Source organism: Mesoplodon mirus, assembly GCF_964341445.2.
Source record: "Mesoplodon mirus genome assembly, chromosome: 2".
In the NCBI taxonomy this organism is placed as follows: Eukaryota; Metazoa; Chordata; class Mammalia; order Artiodactyla; family Ziphiidae; genus Mesoplodon; species Mesoplodon mirus.
Genome location: NC_138977.1, coordinates 168624969 through 168639707, shown reverse-complemented (window position 1 = coordinate 168639707; position 14739 = coordinate 168624969). Strand labels below are relative to the sequence as shown.

The window sequence follows — 14739 nt, the reverse complement described above, 5'->3', positions numbered from 1 at the left end:
GAATGTCCACTTTGTAAAATTGTTAGATTTATTGACAAATAATATGTATATCACCTGGCCCAGAGAAGGTTATACTCTGGGCACTCAATAAATATTATTTCCTGTTTTCCTTTTCCATTTCACTTCTGACTCCTGCTGCCAGACTTGATGGAAACTTTCCTTACGATCTGATGCTTAGAAACCATTCATTATAGCTCTGTTAAACCTACAATACTCAACCTCTAAGACCTTAACAGGCCTGCTGCAGAAATTTTCTCTGAACTCACACCATTAGCAGTGAATTTCTAAAACCCTTGGGAAGACATTGCAACTTGCTTAGTATTTCTCTTGACTCCTGAATTATTCATGTCCCTTGATGGATTCTGAAGTTGGCCTCCTCCTGAGGGAGAAGATTCACAAATAAGGCTTGGGCCAGTCACTTTGAAGTTTCAGTTGAGTAGGTGGTGACTGAAAGACATCAAGCAGGTGGCAGGGGAAAGGTTGCCAAGTGACCTGCGAGTCATCAGGCCCAGGAGAAGGGTGGGTATGCTCAAAATCTGCTCAACAATTTCAGACTCTGAGGGTGGGGTAGGGTGGGGAGGTAGAGCAGATTGTGTCTCCAAAAAACAAGGGACGTTCCTTTTTGAGGGCATAGTGTGAGAAAAGAGAAGGAAAAAAGCATTTAATAAGTACCTACTATGTGCCAACAGCTAAAAGATGTAATCCTATTTGATCCTCAAAAAAAACCAGGTCTGGGTTATCTCTCTTTTACAGGCAAGAAACTGAGGCTTTAAGAAGTGAAATAACTTAAGCAATTTTTAAAAGATCAGAATTGAGAAGTATATGTATCAAACAGAACTAGTTTGTCTGTGAATGACAGAAAACCCAGTGCAATCCTGTTGGAATCACTGCAGGGCTGGCATGGTCTTCCACTGTGTCAGAGACCCCGGCTCCTCTTATCTTATTGTTCTGCCAACCTTAGCCTGTGGCATCCCCTTCATGGTTCAAGATGAACACTCGAAAATAGAAGATTCATCTCGGAAGAAATAATGACACATCTGCTTATATCCAACTAGGCAAAACTTGGTCACTTAGCTGCTCCAAGTTAGAAGGGAGGCTGAGGAATGTGGCAGTGTGCCCACAGACAAGTTAAGGTTCTATTTCTAAGGACAAAGGAGAGAAACAGATATTGGGTCCACCAGCAATCTCTGTTACCAGGAAGTTAAATCTAGGTCTCTCTCACTCCAGAGGACCCCTACTCCACCAGTTCTAGTATACTGCCTTCCCTAAGAGGAGTGCCATTGCCACAGAAATCTCCATCAGGCTTAAAGTGCCCTATGGACAACCATAATAGGAACAGCCAGGTCCCATAGGTGCTTACGGTGAGCCAGGCATTATGTGATATGCCATATAGCACTGTCTCATTTAATCCTTCAGTAACCTCACAAAGCAGGAACTTTATTCTCCCCATTGTACAAATGGGGAGACTGAGGCCCAGTGAGATTATATGGCATGCCCAAGATCAAACAGAGAGCAGATAGCATCTGGATCCATATGTTGTATGGCATCCATACAATGGCAAAGAGGATCTGCACTCAGGCAGTGTAGGCTCCAAAGCCTAGTCTTTTACTTGTTATGCTTGTCTGTTTCATGTGTGTGTGCTCCCACTTCAGGGCCTCTACTCCTGCAGGTCTCTCTTCTGGAATCCTATTCGTTCAATCCCTTGCCACCCCTTACAAAGTTCTCCTTCAGTCTAACAGGAAACACACTGAGAGTCTGGATCAGGCCAGCCATTGTGCTAAGTGCTTGGGGAACTAAAGAATATATCAGCTGAGGTCCCTATGCTTATGAAGCTCACATTTTACTTTGACATCCAGCATCTAAATGTCCATACTATGATATGAAAGGGCCATAACAACCAAGTGGTTCACAGTGCACTGGAGGACAGATTAATGGGATAAGTTTCTATTATCTGGAGGGAGCTAAAGGACACTTTACACAGGAGGTGAAATTCCTTATGCTTTCCCCCAATTGTTCCAAGTAAAACTCATTTATCTTGAGTTATACCATTTCTTCTGTTTCTTTTCCTTTCTACTAAATCTTCTTATCTGCCTATCTCTAGTGCCCTCCACGTTACTTTGATCCTGTTTGCCCATCTAGTCATCTGCCTACTCTATCCCTATTCCCTTCACCAGTGGTTTTGGGGAAGAATGGCACACGTTCTTGATCTCCGCTTCCCCACCCTCCATTCTCTCTTTAACCACACCAGTCTGCTTCTGCCCCCAATACTATACCAAGAATGACCAAATGCTCTGGCTTTTTCCCAGCCTGCAGTTAAAAGTCCAAGTCCTTTTCTCTGGACAGAAGGTAATATTCATTATGTAGTTATTCGGTATCTGGTGTCTCTATGCAATATCTCATGTAGCCCTCAATGTAGCCTTAGGAGGTTGGTGCTATTGTTAATCCGATTTTACTGTTAGGAAACTGAGCTCCAGATGGGTTGAATCACCTGACCCAGGTCACCAGCTAGGAGACAGTGAAGCTAGGACTTCAGCTGAGTTTGGCTGGTTCTGGAGTCCAAGCCCTTAATCATTACTCCTTCAAAAAAAACAGGACAGGGGCTTCCCTGGTGGCGTAGTGGTTGAGAGTCCACCTGCCGATGCAGGGGACACGGGTTCGTGGCCCGGTCTGGGAAGATCCCACATGCCATGGAGCGGCTGGGCCCGTGAGCCATGGCCGCTGGGCCTGCATGTCCGGAGCCTGTGCTCCGCAACGGGAGAGGCCACAACAGTGAGAGGCCCGCATACCGCAAAAAACCCAAAACAAAACAAAACAAAAAAACAGGAGATAACTATGCTAGGAGAGTAGCAGTGGGCCAACATTTAGGGTCATAGCCCTGAGAAACATGGTAGAAAATTGAATTAGCCCTTGTGGAAAAAAAGAATAGGGAATTACTACGACAACTCAATTAAATAGTATCCGTGTGGAGAGCACAGATGAGGTTGGAAATCTTAAGTACCAGTTAGTATTATTTGACAAGAGCTGAGGTGGGTGGGTTGATCTGGTGTTCATAATATGAAGGATGTGAGGCTAAAGATGAGGTGGGCAGGTGATTTGAAGATGTCAATAAGAAGGTAGTTGACATGATTGGTTGTGGCTTTAAAGGAGAGAAGTTAAGGTAAAAAGAGACTATTGGGCTAGGGGAAGAAGGAGGGCAAGCTCAGAGATCAAGGTTTTGAGAATGAGGAAGTGGAGAGAGTGGAAAAAGATGACGCTGACTTGAGAATAGGCAAGATGACCCAACAGAGTAGTGCCAGGAGTGCCCTTGCCACGGGTACAGTTGTGAACATTCACACATGTCTCCATGTTGTTCAGGGAAATGAGTTTGATGCTTTTGAACTGAAGAATTCTAATACAAATTCTTCGTATCAGTTTTATGATGCAAAATGGCATCTCTCCCCACCTATGGCTGGGAGAGGAGACACCTCTTTCATCTCTTTCCTAAGATTCTATATTAACTGTGAAGATGAGTTTTTTAAGACCAAGCTCTGGAATTTCATTTGTTGCATTCATAAGCAAAAATTGGACCTCAAGATTACCAACAGGAATGGAAAAAAAGAGTAAGGAAAATTTTATTTAATAACACCGAAGTAAACATATTGATGATCTTCCACAGAGAAACAACTTAATGTCTATCAGCAGGTAATGGAGAAATAATTCATAGCACATCCATATGATGTGGCATAGGAAGCAGCCAAAAATAAAAATGAGGAATCTCTTTATATACAGAAATGGCATAATCTCCAAGATATCTATGAAATAAAAAAAAATCATGGTGCATATGAATGTATATGTGTATAAAAAAGGATGGTGACTAAAATATGATATGAATAATAACGTATCATACTTTCCCGGTTATGCCTACATACCCTTGGAGTAACCTTCTAAGGAGGGTCAGGAGATGGTGGGTCTGGCACCTCTAGAAACCCTAAAGTTCTGTAACCAGATCTCAGCCTAAGAGAACAGTTTGGGCAGGTCTTTGGTGGGGATTGTTTGGGGACTTTAATTGCAAGACACCACGAATAAAAGTGTACATGCCAAAGTGCCTTGAGGCTTGAGCCCAGTGTGAGACCCTCTCTGCTACCTCCAGCCTGAAATCTGATCTTGTGTTAATTCAAGGATGTGCCCATGGGGAGCATTTTCACAGACAACACAGACTCACGAGTGAATGCTGGAAAAAGCTGAAGTCCTTTACACCCTGATCCAGGCGACATGGTTCTCACTCAAATGGGTACAATGCTTGGGTTCTTTCTTCAGTAAGTGCTTTAGTGGCATCAGAATATACTGGATCTCCAATGAAGTTTTCTGTTGTACAGGTATAGTGAATGTAGGAACTGCAGTTCTCAAGATCACCACCACCATCACTCATTTATTTTATCCTCAATGGAATAACCAATGCCAAATTTCATGGAATAAACCTTACAAGGATGTTTTGTTCTTCACCGTAAGAAAACCCCATTTATGTTAAGATTTGATCTGGCACAGCTTGACTCCACTGAAAATAAAAGTCAATCTTTTTTTATCAGTTGGGGTGTCAGGTTGCAGAAAAGTTAATATAGCACACCTGAGACTGCTTATCTTAGAATGGTCTGCTTGCAAAATTGACCCTTGGCTGGCATCTGGGAACGTGGATTCCCAGAGGGTTCCCATCACCCACACGAATAAGAATATCTCAGCAGGCCTTAACTGTTTGTGCAAACAATGTGATTTATGTGAGCACTTACTTTCCTTCTGGGAGTCTGGAATTTTGGTAATGCCGAGAAGAAGTTGTCTACCCGACTAGCCCCCAGTAAAAACCTTGCTAAGTCTTCAATGAGCTCCTTTGGTAGGCAGTATTTCACATGTGTTGTCACACCCCCTTGCTGGGGAAAATAAGCAAGTCCTGTGTGACTCCACTTGTGGAGGATTCTTGCAAGCTTTCACCTTGTTTCCTCCAGACTCCCCGCTGACCTCCACCACTGCCAAGCTCGTTTTCCGCTTGCTGATTTTGCTTTGTATCCTTTCTCTATAATTAATCATAGCCATGAGGATGACTGTATGCTGAGTCCTGTGAGTTCTCCCAGGGTGATCATAGCTGTTGTAACAAATAAATGTCAAGACTTCAGAGGCTCAACACAATAGTTTATTTCTTGTTCGTGTAGAGATCAAGGCCAGTGCTCCTGGTGGGCAGGTGGCCTTCTACTCAGTCACTGAGGACCCAGGCACCTTCTATCTTTCACTCCACAATAAGTTTGCAGTTGGAAAAAGAGACGGGAAAGGACATGCCACCTTCTTAACCCTCCCCTTAACCCTAACCCCAGCGTTGGCCCTGAGATGACGCACATCCACCTCTGGCCACATTCCATTGGCAATCACTAGTCATATGGTCCCATCTAGATGCAAGGGGACTAGGAAATGTGGTCTCTGCTTGGTGGCTGTTCCTCTGCAGCAACTCTGTGGAAAGAAAGCATGAATCTTTGATGACCAGCAACAGTACCGTAATAGATACTTATTACAAACCTGTTGTGTGCTCAACTTCATACCAAGTGCTATGATACAACACAAAGAAGTCATATTGTTCTTATCCACATGAAAGATGACATGTAAAAGGAAACGGGTCACCCCCAAGGATGAGGAGACAAGGCTCCCTTTTTCTGGGAAGTCGTCTTTTCTACTAGACCCTGCCTCTGTGTTTCCCTAGTAAGTGGCGCTGATCCCTCTCATAGCACTTAGTGCGTTGAAACTGACCATATTCTTGTCAGACTCTCCTGACGAATTATAATATTTTTGAGGTTGCAATGTCAGTTGCCTTATTTTATTTATTTATTTATTTTTTTTTTTGCGGTACGCGGGCCTCTCACTGTTGCGGCCACTCCCGTTGCAGAGCACAGGCTCCGGACGCGCAGGCTCAGCGGCCATGGCTCACGGGCCCAGCCACTCCGCAGCATGTGGGATCTTCCCGGACCGGGGCACAGACCCGTGTCCCCTGCCTCGGCAGGCGGACTCTCAACCACTGCGCCACCAGGGAAGCCCTCAGTTGCCTTATTGATCAGCACATATTCCTAGTTCTCAGCACAGAACATGGTACATCTGAGATATTCAGTAAATGCGTAAATGAATGAATGTTCAAGTGGGACGGTGAGATACAGTGCAGTACCATGCTGTGAGCACAGGTTATTCAAATCTTCTTATCCCTTGTGACCTTGAAAAAGTTGCTTAATTTCTCTGAACCTCAATGTTTCACTCTTAGCATGGGGAGAAAAATACCAATTTAGCAGGGCTGCCATGAGGATTCTCTGAGATTCTGAATGTGTATTCAGCACCTAGCCCTGCAGTTATGGAGAACAGTTTTTCACCATGGAGTATGATGTTAGCTGTGGGTTTTTCATAGATGCCCTTTATTGGGTTGAGGGAGTTCCCTTCTCTTTCTAGTTTGGTCAGTGTTTTTGTTATGAAGAGGTATTGGATTTTGTCAAATGGTTTTCCTGTGTCTGTTGAAACAATCTTGTGGGTTTTGTCCTTTATGTTATTCACGTGGTGTGTCACATTGATTTTTTTTTCTTTACTATTTTCGGTTTTCTGTTTATTCTGTCTTTTTTTTTTTTTAATTGAGGCATAGTTGCTTTACAATGTTGTGTTAGTTTCTGCTGTACAGTGAAGTGAATCAGCTATATGTATACCTATATCCCCTCCCTCTTGGACTCCCTCCTTCTCTGCCTGCCCCCCGCCCCCATCCCACCCATCTAGGTCGTCAGAGAGCACAGAGCTGAACTCCCTGTGCTATACGGCAGGTTCCCACTAGCTAACTATTTTACACATAGTAGTGTATATATGTTAATCCCATTCTAAGATGTTAAATCAACTTTGCACTCTTGGGATAAATCCCACTTGGTCATGGTGTGTAATCCTTTTTTTACATTGCTGGATTCTATTTTCTAGTGTTTTGTTGTATTTTGTTTTGGTTTGGTTTTGAGGGGCTCTTTTTGCGTCCCAGATTGTTTCAGACCCTGCACTGGATTCCCATGGTGCTTCCCAGAGGTCCCAATGGAACGCCTTACCGGTTTCTCCTGGGGACAGTTTCTAATAAATCAATTCCACTCAAATCCTCTTCTCAGGTTCAGCTCATGGGGATCAGCCTACGTCACCGCCAGGGTTACGGCCCTCTCTGGTCACGTGGCCCCTCAATGACACCCACACCCCTCCCACTAACCCGGCTCTGCGAATTCTCCCGCAGGTGATCTATACCCTCAACACCCGCCAGGAGGAGGCCGAGGCGGGCGTGGAGGCGCTGCGTGAGGCCCACCAGGAGGAGCTGCGGAAGGCGGTGGCCGAGACGGAGGCCAGGCTCCTGCAGGCGCAGGGCCGCGCGGGCGAGGAGGCCCTGAGGCAGCGCGTCCAGGCCCTGGAGAGCGCCCTGGAGCTGCAGAAGCGGCTGACGCAGGAGGCGCTGGCCCGGTCGGCCGCGTGCAGGCTGGAGACCCAGGAGAGGGAACTGAGGGTGGAGGCCGAGCACGCCGAGCGGGTGCTCACCCTCTCCAAGGAGATGCTGGAGCTCAAGGCCGACTACGAGAAGAGGCTCCGGCACCTGAGCGGCCACGAGGCGCCTCGGTGGGGCCGGCTCGCCCAGGAGGGTCCCGAGCCCCAGGCTGAGCCGGGCTGCGGCCCCGAAATGCGGGAGGTCCTGCTGGAAGTGGAGCGGCTGCGAGCGGAGAACCAGCAGCTGAGCAAGGACTATGCTCGGAAGGCTGAGGAGCTGCAGGCCACGTACGAGCGGGAGAACGAGGCCGTCCGGCAGGCCATGCAGCAGTCGGTGAGCGAAGCCCTGTGGCAGTGGCAGGAGAAGGAGACCGACCTCCGGAAGAACTTCCAGGCGCAGGAGGCGGCCCTGCAGGCCCAGGTCCGGAAGCTAGAAGGGGATCTGGAGCACAGAGGCCGCAAGATAAGTGACCTGAAGAAGTACGCCCAGAAGCTGAAGGACTGCATTCAGGTAAAGCAGGAACTCTTCCTACCTTCCAAATGGGAGACTAAGCATGGCCCCTAGTGTCTAACACCTACGGTGTGTCACGCACTGCGCGAAGCCCTTGACTTCCGCCAGAGCGAGCATTATTACCTCCATGGAGTTCAGCTACATTCATTCAGCAAGTAGGTATGAAACACCTACTATGTGCCAGGCCGGGGCTGTGGGCAGGAGACACACGGTGAGCCGGCCTTGATCCCTGTCCTCTGAGAGCTGAGAGACTTAGAATTTAGAGATGAGAAGATAAAACTAAAATTGAGAAGCTTAAGAATGGGCCTAGCTGGGCACACAGCTACAAAGTGTTTGAACTCAATTCAGCCTAATTCTAAAGCCCCCACTCACTCCATAACAACTTGCTCTCCTAACATCCTTGGGGCTTTGTATTTGTGGAAAGCCAGACCATTGACAAGTCAGTTACATGAGGCCCACAGACTCACAGAGCCCCATCTCTAAAAGTAACAGCAGCTAGTATCCTTCATACTCCCTGAGCATTTTTTTTTCTGTCGCAGACACTTTATCTCATTTGATCCTCACTACAGAAAGGTTAAATAACTTGCCAAAAGTCACACAGCCAATCAGAGGATGAGTAGGGATTTGATGAACCCTGAGCCACTGAATTCCAGAGATTAAAGGCATATGCTGTGCACGTACCCACTTTTCAGATCTGATGTACACAGGATGTCTCGACACAGAACTGTAACAAGAGAAATGAGACCCTTTCTGTCTGTTTAGGACCTGGATGTGCAGCTCAAGGAGGCTCGACAGGAGAATTCAGAGTTGAAAAGCACTGCAGAAAAACTTGGGGAGAAGCTGGCTGTTGCCAAAGACAGGCTAATGTTGAAGGAGTGTCATGTGACACAGAAAAGCGGTGAGATGCCCGGAACAATTTCCTTACACAGCAAAGGTTGGCCTGACGCTGCTTGCAGCCTTGAGACTGTTGAGGGAGCAGAGTGGAGGGCAGGGCTATTTGATCTGACCTGCCTGGTGGGCAAGTCCAATCCATGCAGGTCACAAGTGAGCCGACATCCAGAGCTGCCGCAGGTCAGGTATTTAAAAGGCATGATGCAAAAGGATGTCTGGCCCCCCAGAAAGTTCTCCACCAGATCCACCATAGTGCCTGAATTTCTCTGGCTTTTCCCCAGACTTAGACAACGCTTTATACTCTAACATCATTCACACAGTGATGTTATTGGGTGTCCCCAATAATTTTGTGAGTTAGGTATTGTCAGTATCCCATGTCACAGATGAAGACATGAGGCTGAGAAAGTTACGTGGCTAGCTCAAGGCCAGCCAGCTACCTGGTGATAGAGGTGGTGTCTGAGTCTCAGATTATCTGACTCCAAAGTGCTTTCCACTGAGCTCCCTCATCAGAAAGTTCTTGAATATGTACAGTGTCATCAGCTTGACACTGGCAGATATAACAAAGGCACAAAACATAGGCTCTGCCTCTAGGGAATTTATGGGACTGCTACTTTACAGCCCACAGCATGCCTTGCTATCATGGGTGTGGCCCAGGCAGCAGTGAGGTGTCTGGGAAAGAAGAAATCACCTAGGGCTGGAAAGAACGAGTTGGAACCAGAGAGTGTGGAGGGTTTACAGCAGTGGTCTCAGAAGTAGGGCATATGGGAAGAAACTGAGCAATTCTAACTATATTTATTTTTTGTCTTATACTTGAAATCTCTTTATTTAAATCCTTTGAATGTACATATATCCAGGAACGTCCTCAATTTTTTTTAACCTGTGGAAAGCACAATCAAAAAAATGTGAAGATGACTAGTTTAAGAAGGGAGAGCCGGACAACTGTTTGAACTCAAGATGCTACTTGGGCAAAGGTGACCATCATCACTTGGACCATGCTTGAGGCCAGAAGGCCATGGAGCAGGGATTACATAGGGGAGTCAAGGGCAAAATAGTTGAATAGCAGAATGGCGACCCAACTGCAGAGGCCTCAGGCATGAGGCCAAGGCCAAGGGCATTCCCAATGATGTTGACACTGTACTTGCAGATGACATGAAGACAGAGAGGGTTTCAGAGAATGAAGTCCTAGGGAAAGAGAATGATTTGGAAGTCTGCAGTCTCCATCCTCAGCAGGATCAGAACTTTCCCAAGGAGTGTCCGTGCATGAAAGGAGGCACAGATACACAGGTACTGTCTGACCCAGCCCTGGTGATGGAGCAGTCACAGGGGGACTCTGCTGGAATGAGCTTCAGATGGAGGCCCGCCCCAAACCATGACAGGTCCACTTGGAAGCAACAGGTCCCATAGTTTCAGGGGTGCATGCATGGGTGTGAAGTTCCAGCCAACGTCCTGCCATCTGCATGTCATTGCATGTCAAGCTAGGAGACTGAGAATGTAGCAGAATTCTCCCAACTCCTTATCATTAGCTCCTGGGAAACTGGAAGCTTGCTTAAGATTCCTGCTATATGTTCCCAGTCAAAACAAACAAAACATTTTTTAGAAACTGCTACAGTATGGGCTGGAATATCTGATCCTATGACAATAGATACACTACTCCAAAAAGCCCTTTTCCGATGGCAGATAAAGTGAAGTCTCTTACAGATATCAAACGTGATTTTATAAACTTTATTGTACCTTGTGATACATGCTTTGAAATCAGTAATCAACATTGTAGAAGTTACACAAAAGAGAAATGGTGATCTCCTCCTCTCCCCACCCTGGCAGTTTTACAAGCCCTTTTTCTTTTTGTAGACCAAGAAAGAGGCATGTATTGAGACAGAATATATGAAGCAAAAATATGAAGACCTTCGTAAAATCAAAGATCAGACAGAAGAGGAGAAGAAACATCTCAAAGACCAACTGGTGAAGCGCCTAGAAGACTTGGTGAAGAAGCACATGGTGGAAATCCAATTAGTTCGCTCATCAGTGGAAGCTGAGAGGCAGAGGCTACAGAAGGTGAGATCCCCTTTCAGAGATACGTTCCGTTTGTTTTTCCTTGCCTCTACCTCCCTCCTTTCCTCTTTTGTTTCTTCTTTCCTTCCTCAAGCATTTACTGAGCTCCTGTTGTATATAGATCTCAGCTAGTTCTCTGATCAGAGGGAGTTCAGAGTCTTCAGGAGGAGACAGGGCACCCCAGGGCTGTGAGACAATAGGGCCTAGAGTTGTTGACATGGGGTGGAATTGCGTCATATGAGTGTTTAATGTAGGGAAACTCAAATCCTCTAATCTGCAAAAACAGAGAGAAAAACATGAAGTGAACACGCAGGCCTGGCAGACTGCCTGGATTCAAATCCCAGCTCTGCTACCTTCTAGCTCTGTGACCACAGAAAGTTATTTAACCTGGACTCCTCACAGGGAAACTCTGCGGGGGCCCCAAGTTACTCATTTATAAAACAGATGGTGATAATAGCACCTCACAGAGGAGCTGCGAGGATTGCATGAGGTAATCCATGTGTGAAAAAACGAAGCACATCATAGCGCCTGGGGCGTAAGAGGCACTAGGTAGATGAAGGTAATTAATTAACCAGTGGGAGAGAAGTTTCTCAGCCTTTGAGTACTGTTCCAACTTCCCACCAAAGGGGGCGTTTTCTGCTGAGAGGGAATGCAAAGCATCATCGCTCATGTTTGCTGAGGAAAGCAAATAACATATGTATATGAATGCTTTAGGAAAAGAGTGAAGTATATCAGTATTATTGTGAGCATAGGTGGTGCTTTAATTATTATGAGAAGGCTTCTTTCTAATCTAAGTACTTGCATTATCACTATGAGTTTTCACTGAAAGATAATCATATATCACCGAGGAATGCAATGTGTGGTGGTGAAGAGTAGTAGATACTCAATAAATATGTGTTGGATAAATAAATGAACTTAAGAAAGTCTAGTCCTGGGTCCAAGTCCTGACTCTTTCACTGGCTTTACTACCACAGACAGGTCACTTAATCTTTCTGAAACCTGATTTTGAGAATAAGGATAAATACTTTGGGGGCTTGTTATGTGAATTAAATATGGTGTTTTTAAAATTTATTTATTTATTTATTTATTTACTTTTTGGCTTCTTTGGGTCTTCATTGCTGCACGCGGGCTTTCTCTAGTTGCAGCGAGCAGGGGCTACTCTTCATTGTGGTGCACAGGCCTCTCATTGCGGTAGCTTCTCTTGTTGCGGAGCACGGGCTCTAGGCGCATGGGCTTCAGTAGTCGTGGCCCGCAGGCTCTAGAGTGCAGGCTCAGAAATTGTGGCACATGGGATTAGTTGCTCTGTGGCATGTGGGATCTTCCTGGACCAGGGCTCGAACCCATGTCCCCTGCATTGGCTGGAGGATTCTTAACCACTGTGCCACCAGGGAAGCTCCTAAATATGGTTTTATATATGAACTCTTATCTCAGTGTACAACATGTAGCAAAAGTTTGGTAAACGGTGGCTGTGATTAGTTACCATGTGCATTAGATGACATCATGTGTGATAATATTATTTAGTGTCCACTGTACTTTATAAAGCACTTTATTCTTATGAACACATTTAATCCTCCCAACAGGATTACAAAATGAGTGTTCATATCCCCATTTCACAGATGAGAAAACTGAGGCTCAAAGATGTTATGTATCCACTCACACAGACTGTAAGTGGTGCAGCTACATTAAAACTTGGCAGTCTGACTCCAGAGGCCGTGGTTTCCCATCCCTGCGCAGAGCGGGAAGCAGCTGTATTGAAGGCACTTTCCTCCCCATGAGCAGTGACTGGTTGCACAAATCCAATCCTCATTGGAGGAAAGCTGAACCCGTTTTCCATCGTGAGCCACAATCAGTGGGAGGGACAGTAGCTCTCCCAGAGCTACAGGTTGCCCTGGTAACCTGTCAGCCAATCCTGACTCTGAGTGTAGAAATCCCACTTCAGCTTTAATCAGGGGCATGGATCCATTTGGGAAATGAATCATGTAGAAATAAATTGCATTTCCTCCTGGTTTTTTATTTTCTTTTAAAAAATTATGGTCATTTCTACAAACTGAGGATATAAGTTATATAAATTAGGCCATGCAGACTACAGGAAGGTAAAAACTTGAAGAGATCCCAGATCTGGTGTTTGTGGACTAAATATAGATACCAGTTTCCCCTCCAGAGTTAAGAGCACACTTTTCCTTTGGGCCCTTGAGTATAAGTATGTTGTGTATCCTGAATGCTACCTTAACCTGAAAAAGACACCATAGGAGATGGGCTGGAGTTCACCCAAACAGTTTATCTTCCTTTCCTGTCTGTAGGATTAGATGATATTACGACTTAATCTTCACAGACAGAGCAGAGTACGTGTCCTATAATTAGCACTTGCCCATGTTGATTCCTAGAAGAGTGTGGAAGGATTTATTGAGTCCTCACTGAGTTCTAGACACTGCTGCGTTCTACACCTCATTTGTATCACTTAGGATTCTGGGTGGCAAGCATCACAAACCCACGCTAGGCGGTTTAGGTAAGAAAGGAATTTAGTAAAGGGTAATGAAAAGCTTTCTGGAAAATTAGGGAACTGGGCTTGGCAAGCTACTCAGTGATGAAGACACCCTTGCTGCCACGTCTGAGCCCAGACCTTCTGTTTACACAGCTGACATCACCGACACTGGGCCCTGGATGTTGCCTGCAGAACTACACTGTCCAATATGGTAGCCTCTTGACACATGTGGTTATTTACATTTAAATCAATTACAATTAAATAATATTTTAAATTCAGTTCCTCAGTGGAACTAGCCACATTTCAAGTGCTCAATTGCCATATGTGGCTAGTGGCTCCCAGATTGGATAGCACAGTGTTGAGGGATTTCTACACATTAGCTACATTATATTTTAGAACATTTCTATCATCACGGAAAGTTCTGTCAGCCAGAGCTGCTATAGAATGGCTGCCCCTGCTGCCCCTGGGAAGTTCAGCTGCCAGATCCTTTATGACTCCAGCTTGTACATATCGATGGCTTCCAATTCAGAATCTGGGGTGGGTGTGTCTGATTGGTCACATGCCTTCATCACATGCCTCAATCACATGTCCATGCCCTCATCACAAGGGAGTCTGGGAAGGTAAGTCTGACATTTTCTGGTTCTGTGGTGGAAGGATGGCTCTGATGTATCAGATGGAGAATTTCCCAAACATTCAGAGAAGGATCAGAGGGTGGGCAGCCAAAGGAGCAACAGCTCTCCACTCCATGATTTAATTCTTACCTCAGCCCTGTAGGCAGGGGTTGTTTTCCCATTTCACAGATGAGGAACCTGGGAAATGAAGTCACTTGAGTATCACATGAATTGGGTGTGAGTCAGGGCTACCTTGACTCCAAAGCCACTAACTTTTGCCCTCTGTCTATGTAGCAGAACAGAATAAACATTGCCCTGGGCCTTGGAGAGCAGCCTTCAGGTCTTCACCCTGCCAATATCCATTTATGGTTTATTTATCATTCATTGAATGCATACTTGGTGTTTTGAGCAATGCAGGGATACAGGAATCAGCCATGCCTACAGGGAGCTCACAGTCTGGAAGGAGGAACAAGACATGCACTGAAACCATCTGTCAAGTCTGGGTGTAAGAAGTGCTGTGCTGGGGAAGCAGCCACGTTGTCACCTTAAATAAGTCACCCCAAACCATTCTAGGCCTCTGCTTTCTAATTTCAGTAATAATGTGAATGTGAATGATTTTGTCTAATTCTTTTCAACTTTTTATTTCTATCAACTCCAAAAATATTCTTCGTTATTTAGAAATAGGTTGCTTATTTTCCAAA

At 45.5% G+C, this 14739-nt stretch overlaps 1 protein-coding gene across 4 annotated transcripts in view; it reads left to right on the top strand.

Moving 5' to 3' along the window:
• FAM184B (family with sequence similarity 184 member B) overlaps positions 1-14739 on the top strand; it is a 124367-nt gene that overhangs the window by 38379 nt on the left and 71249 nt on the right. For all 4 annotated transcript variants that reach the window (XM_082600785.1, XM_082600784.1, XM_082600782.1 and 1 more), the window contains exons 2-5: positions 7253-8005; positions 8768-8903; positions 10041-10180; positions 10745-10948. In XM_082600785.1, the coding sequence (XP_082456911.1) occupies positions 7253-8005; positions 8768-8903; positions 10041-10180; positions 10745-10948 (1233 nt within the window). The remainder of the gene's footprint in view (positions 1-7252; positions 8006-8767; positions 8904-10040; positions 10181-10744; positions 10949-14739) is intronic.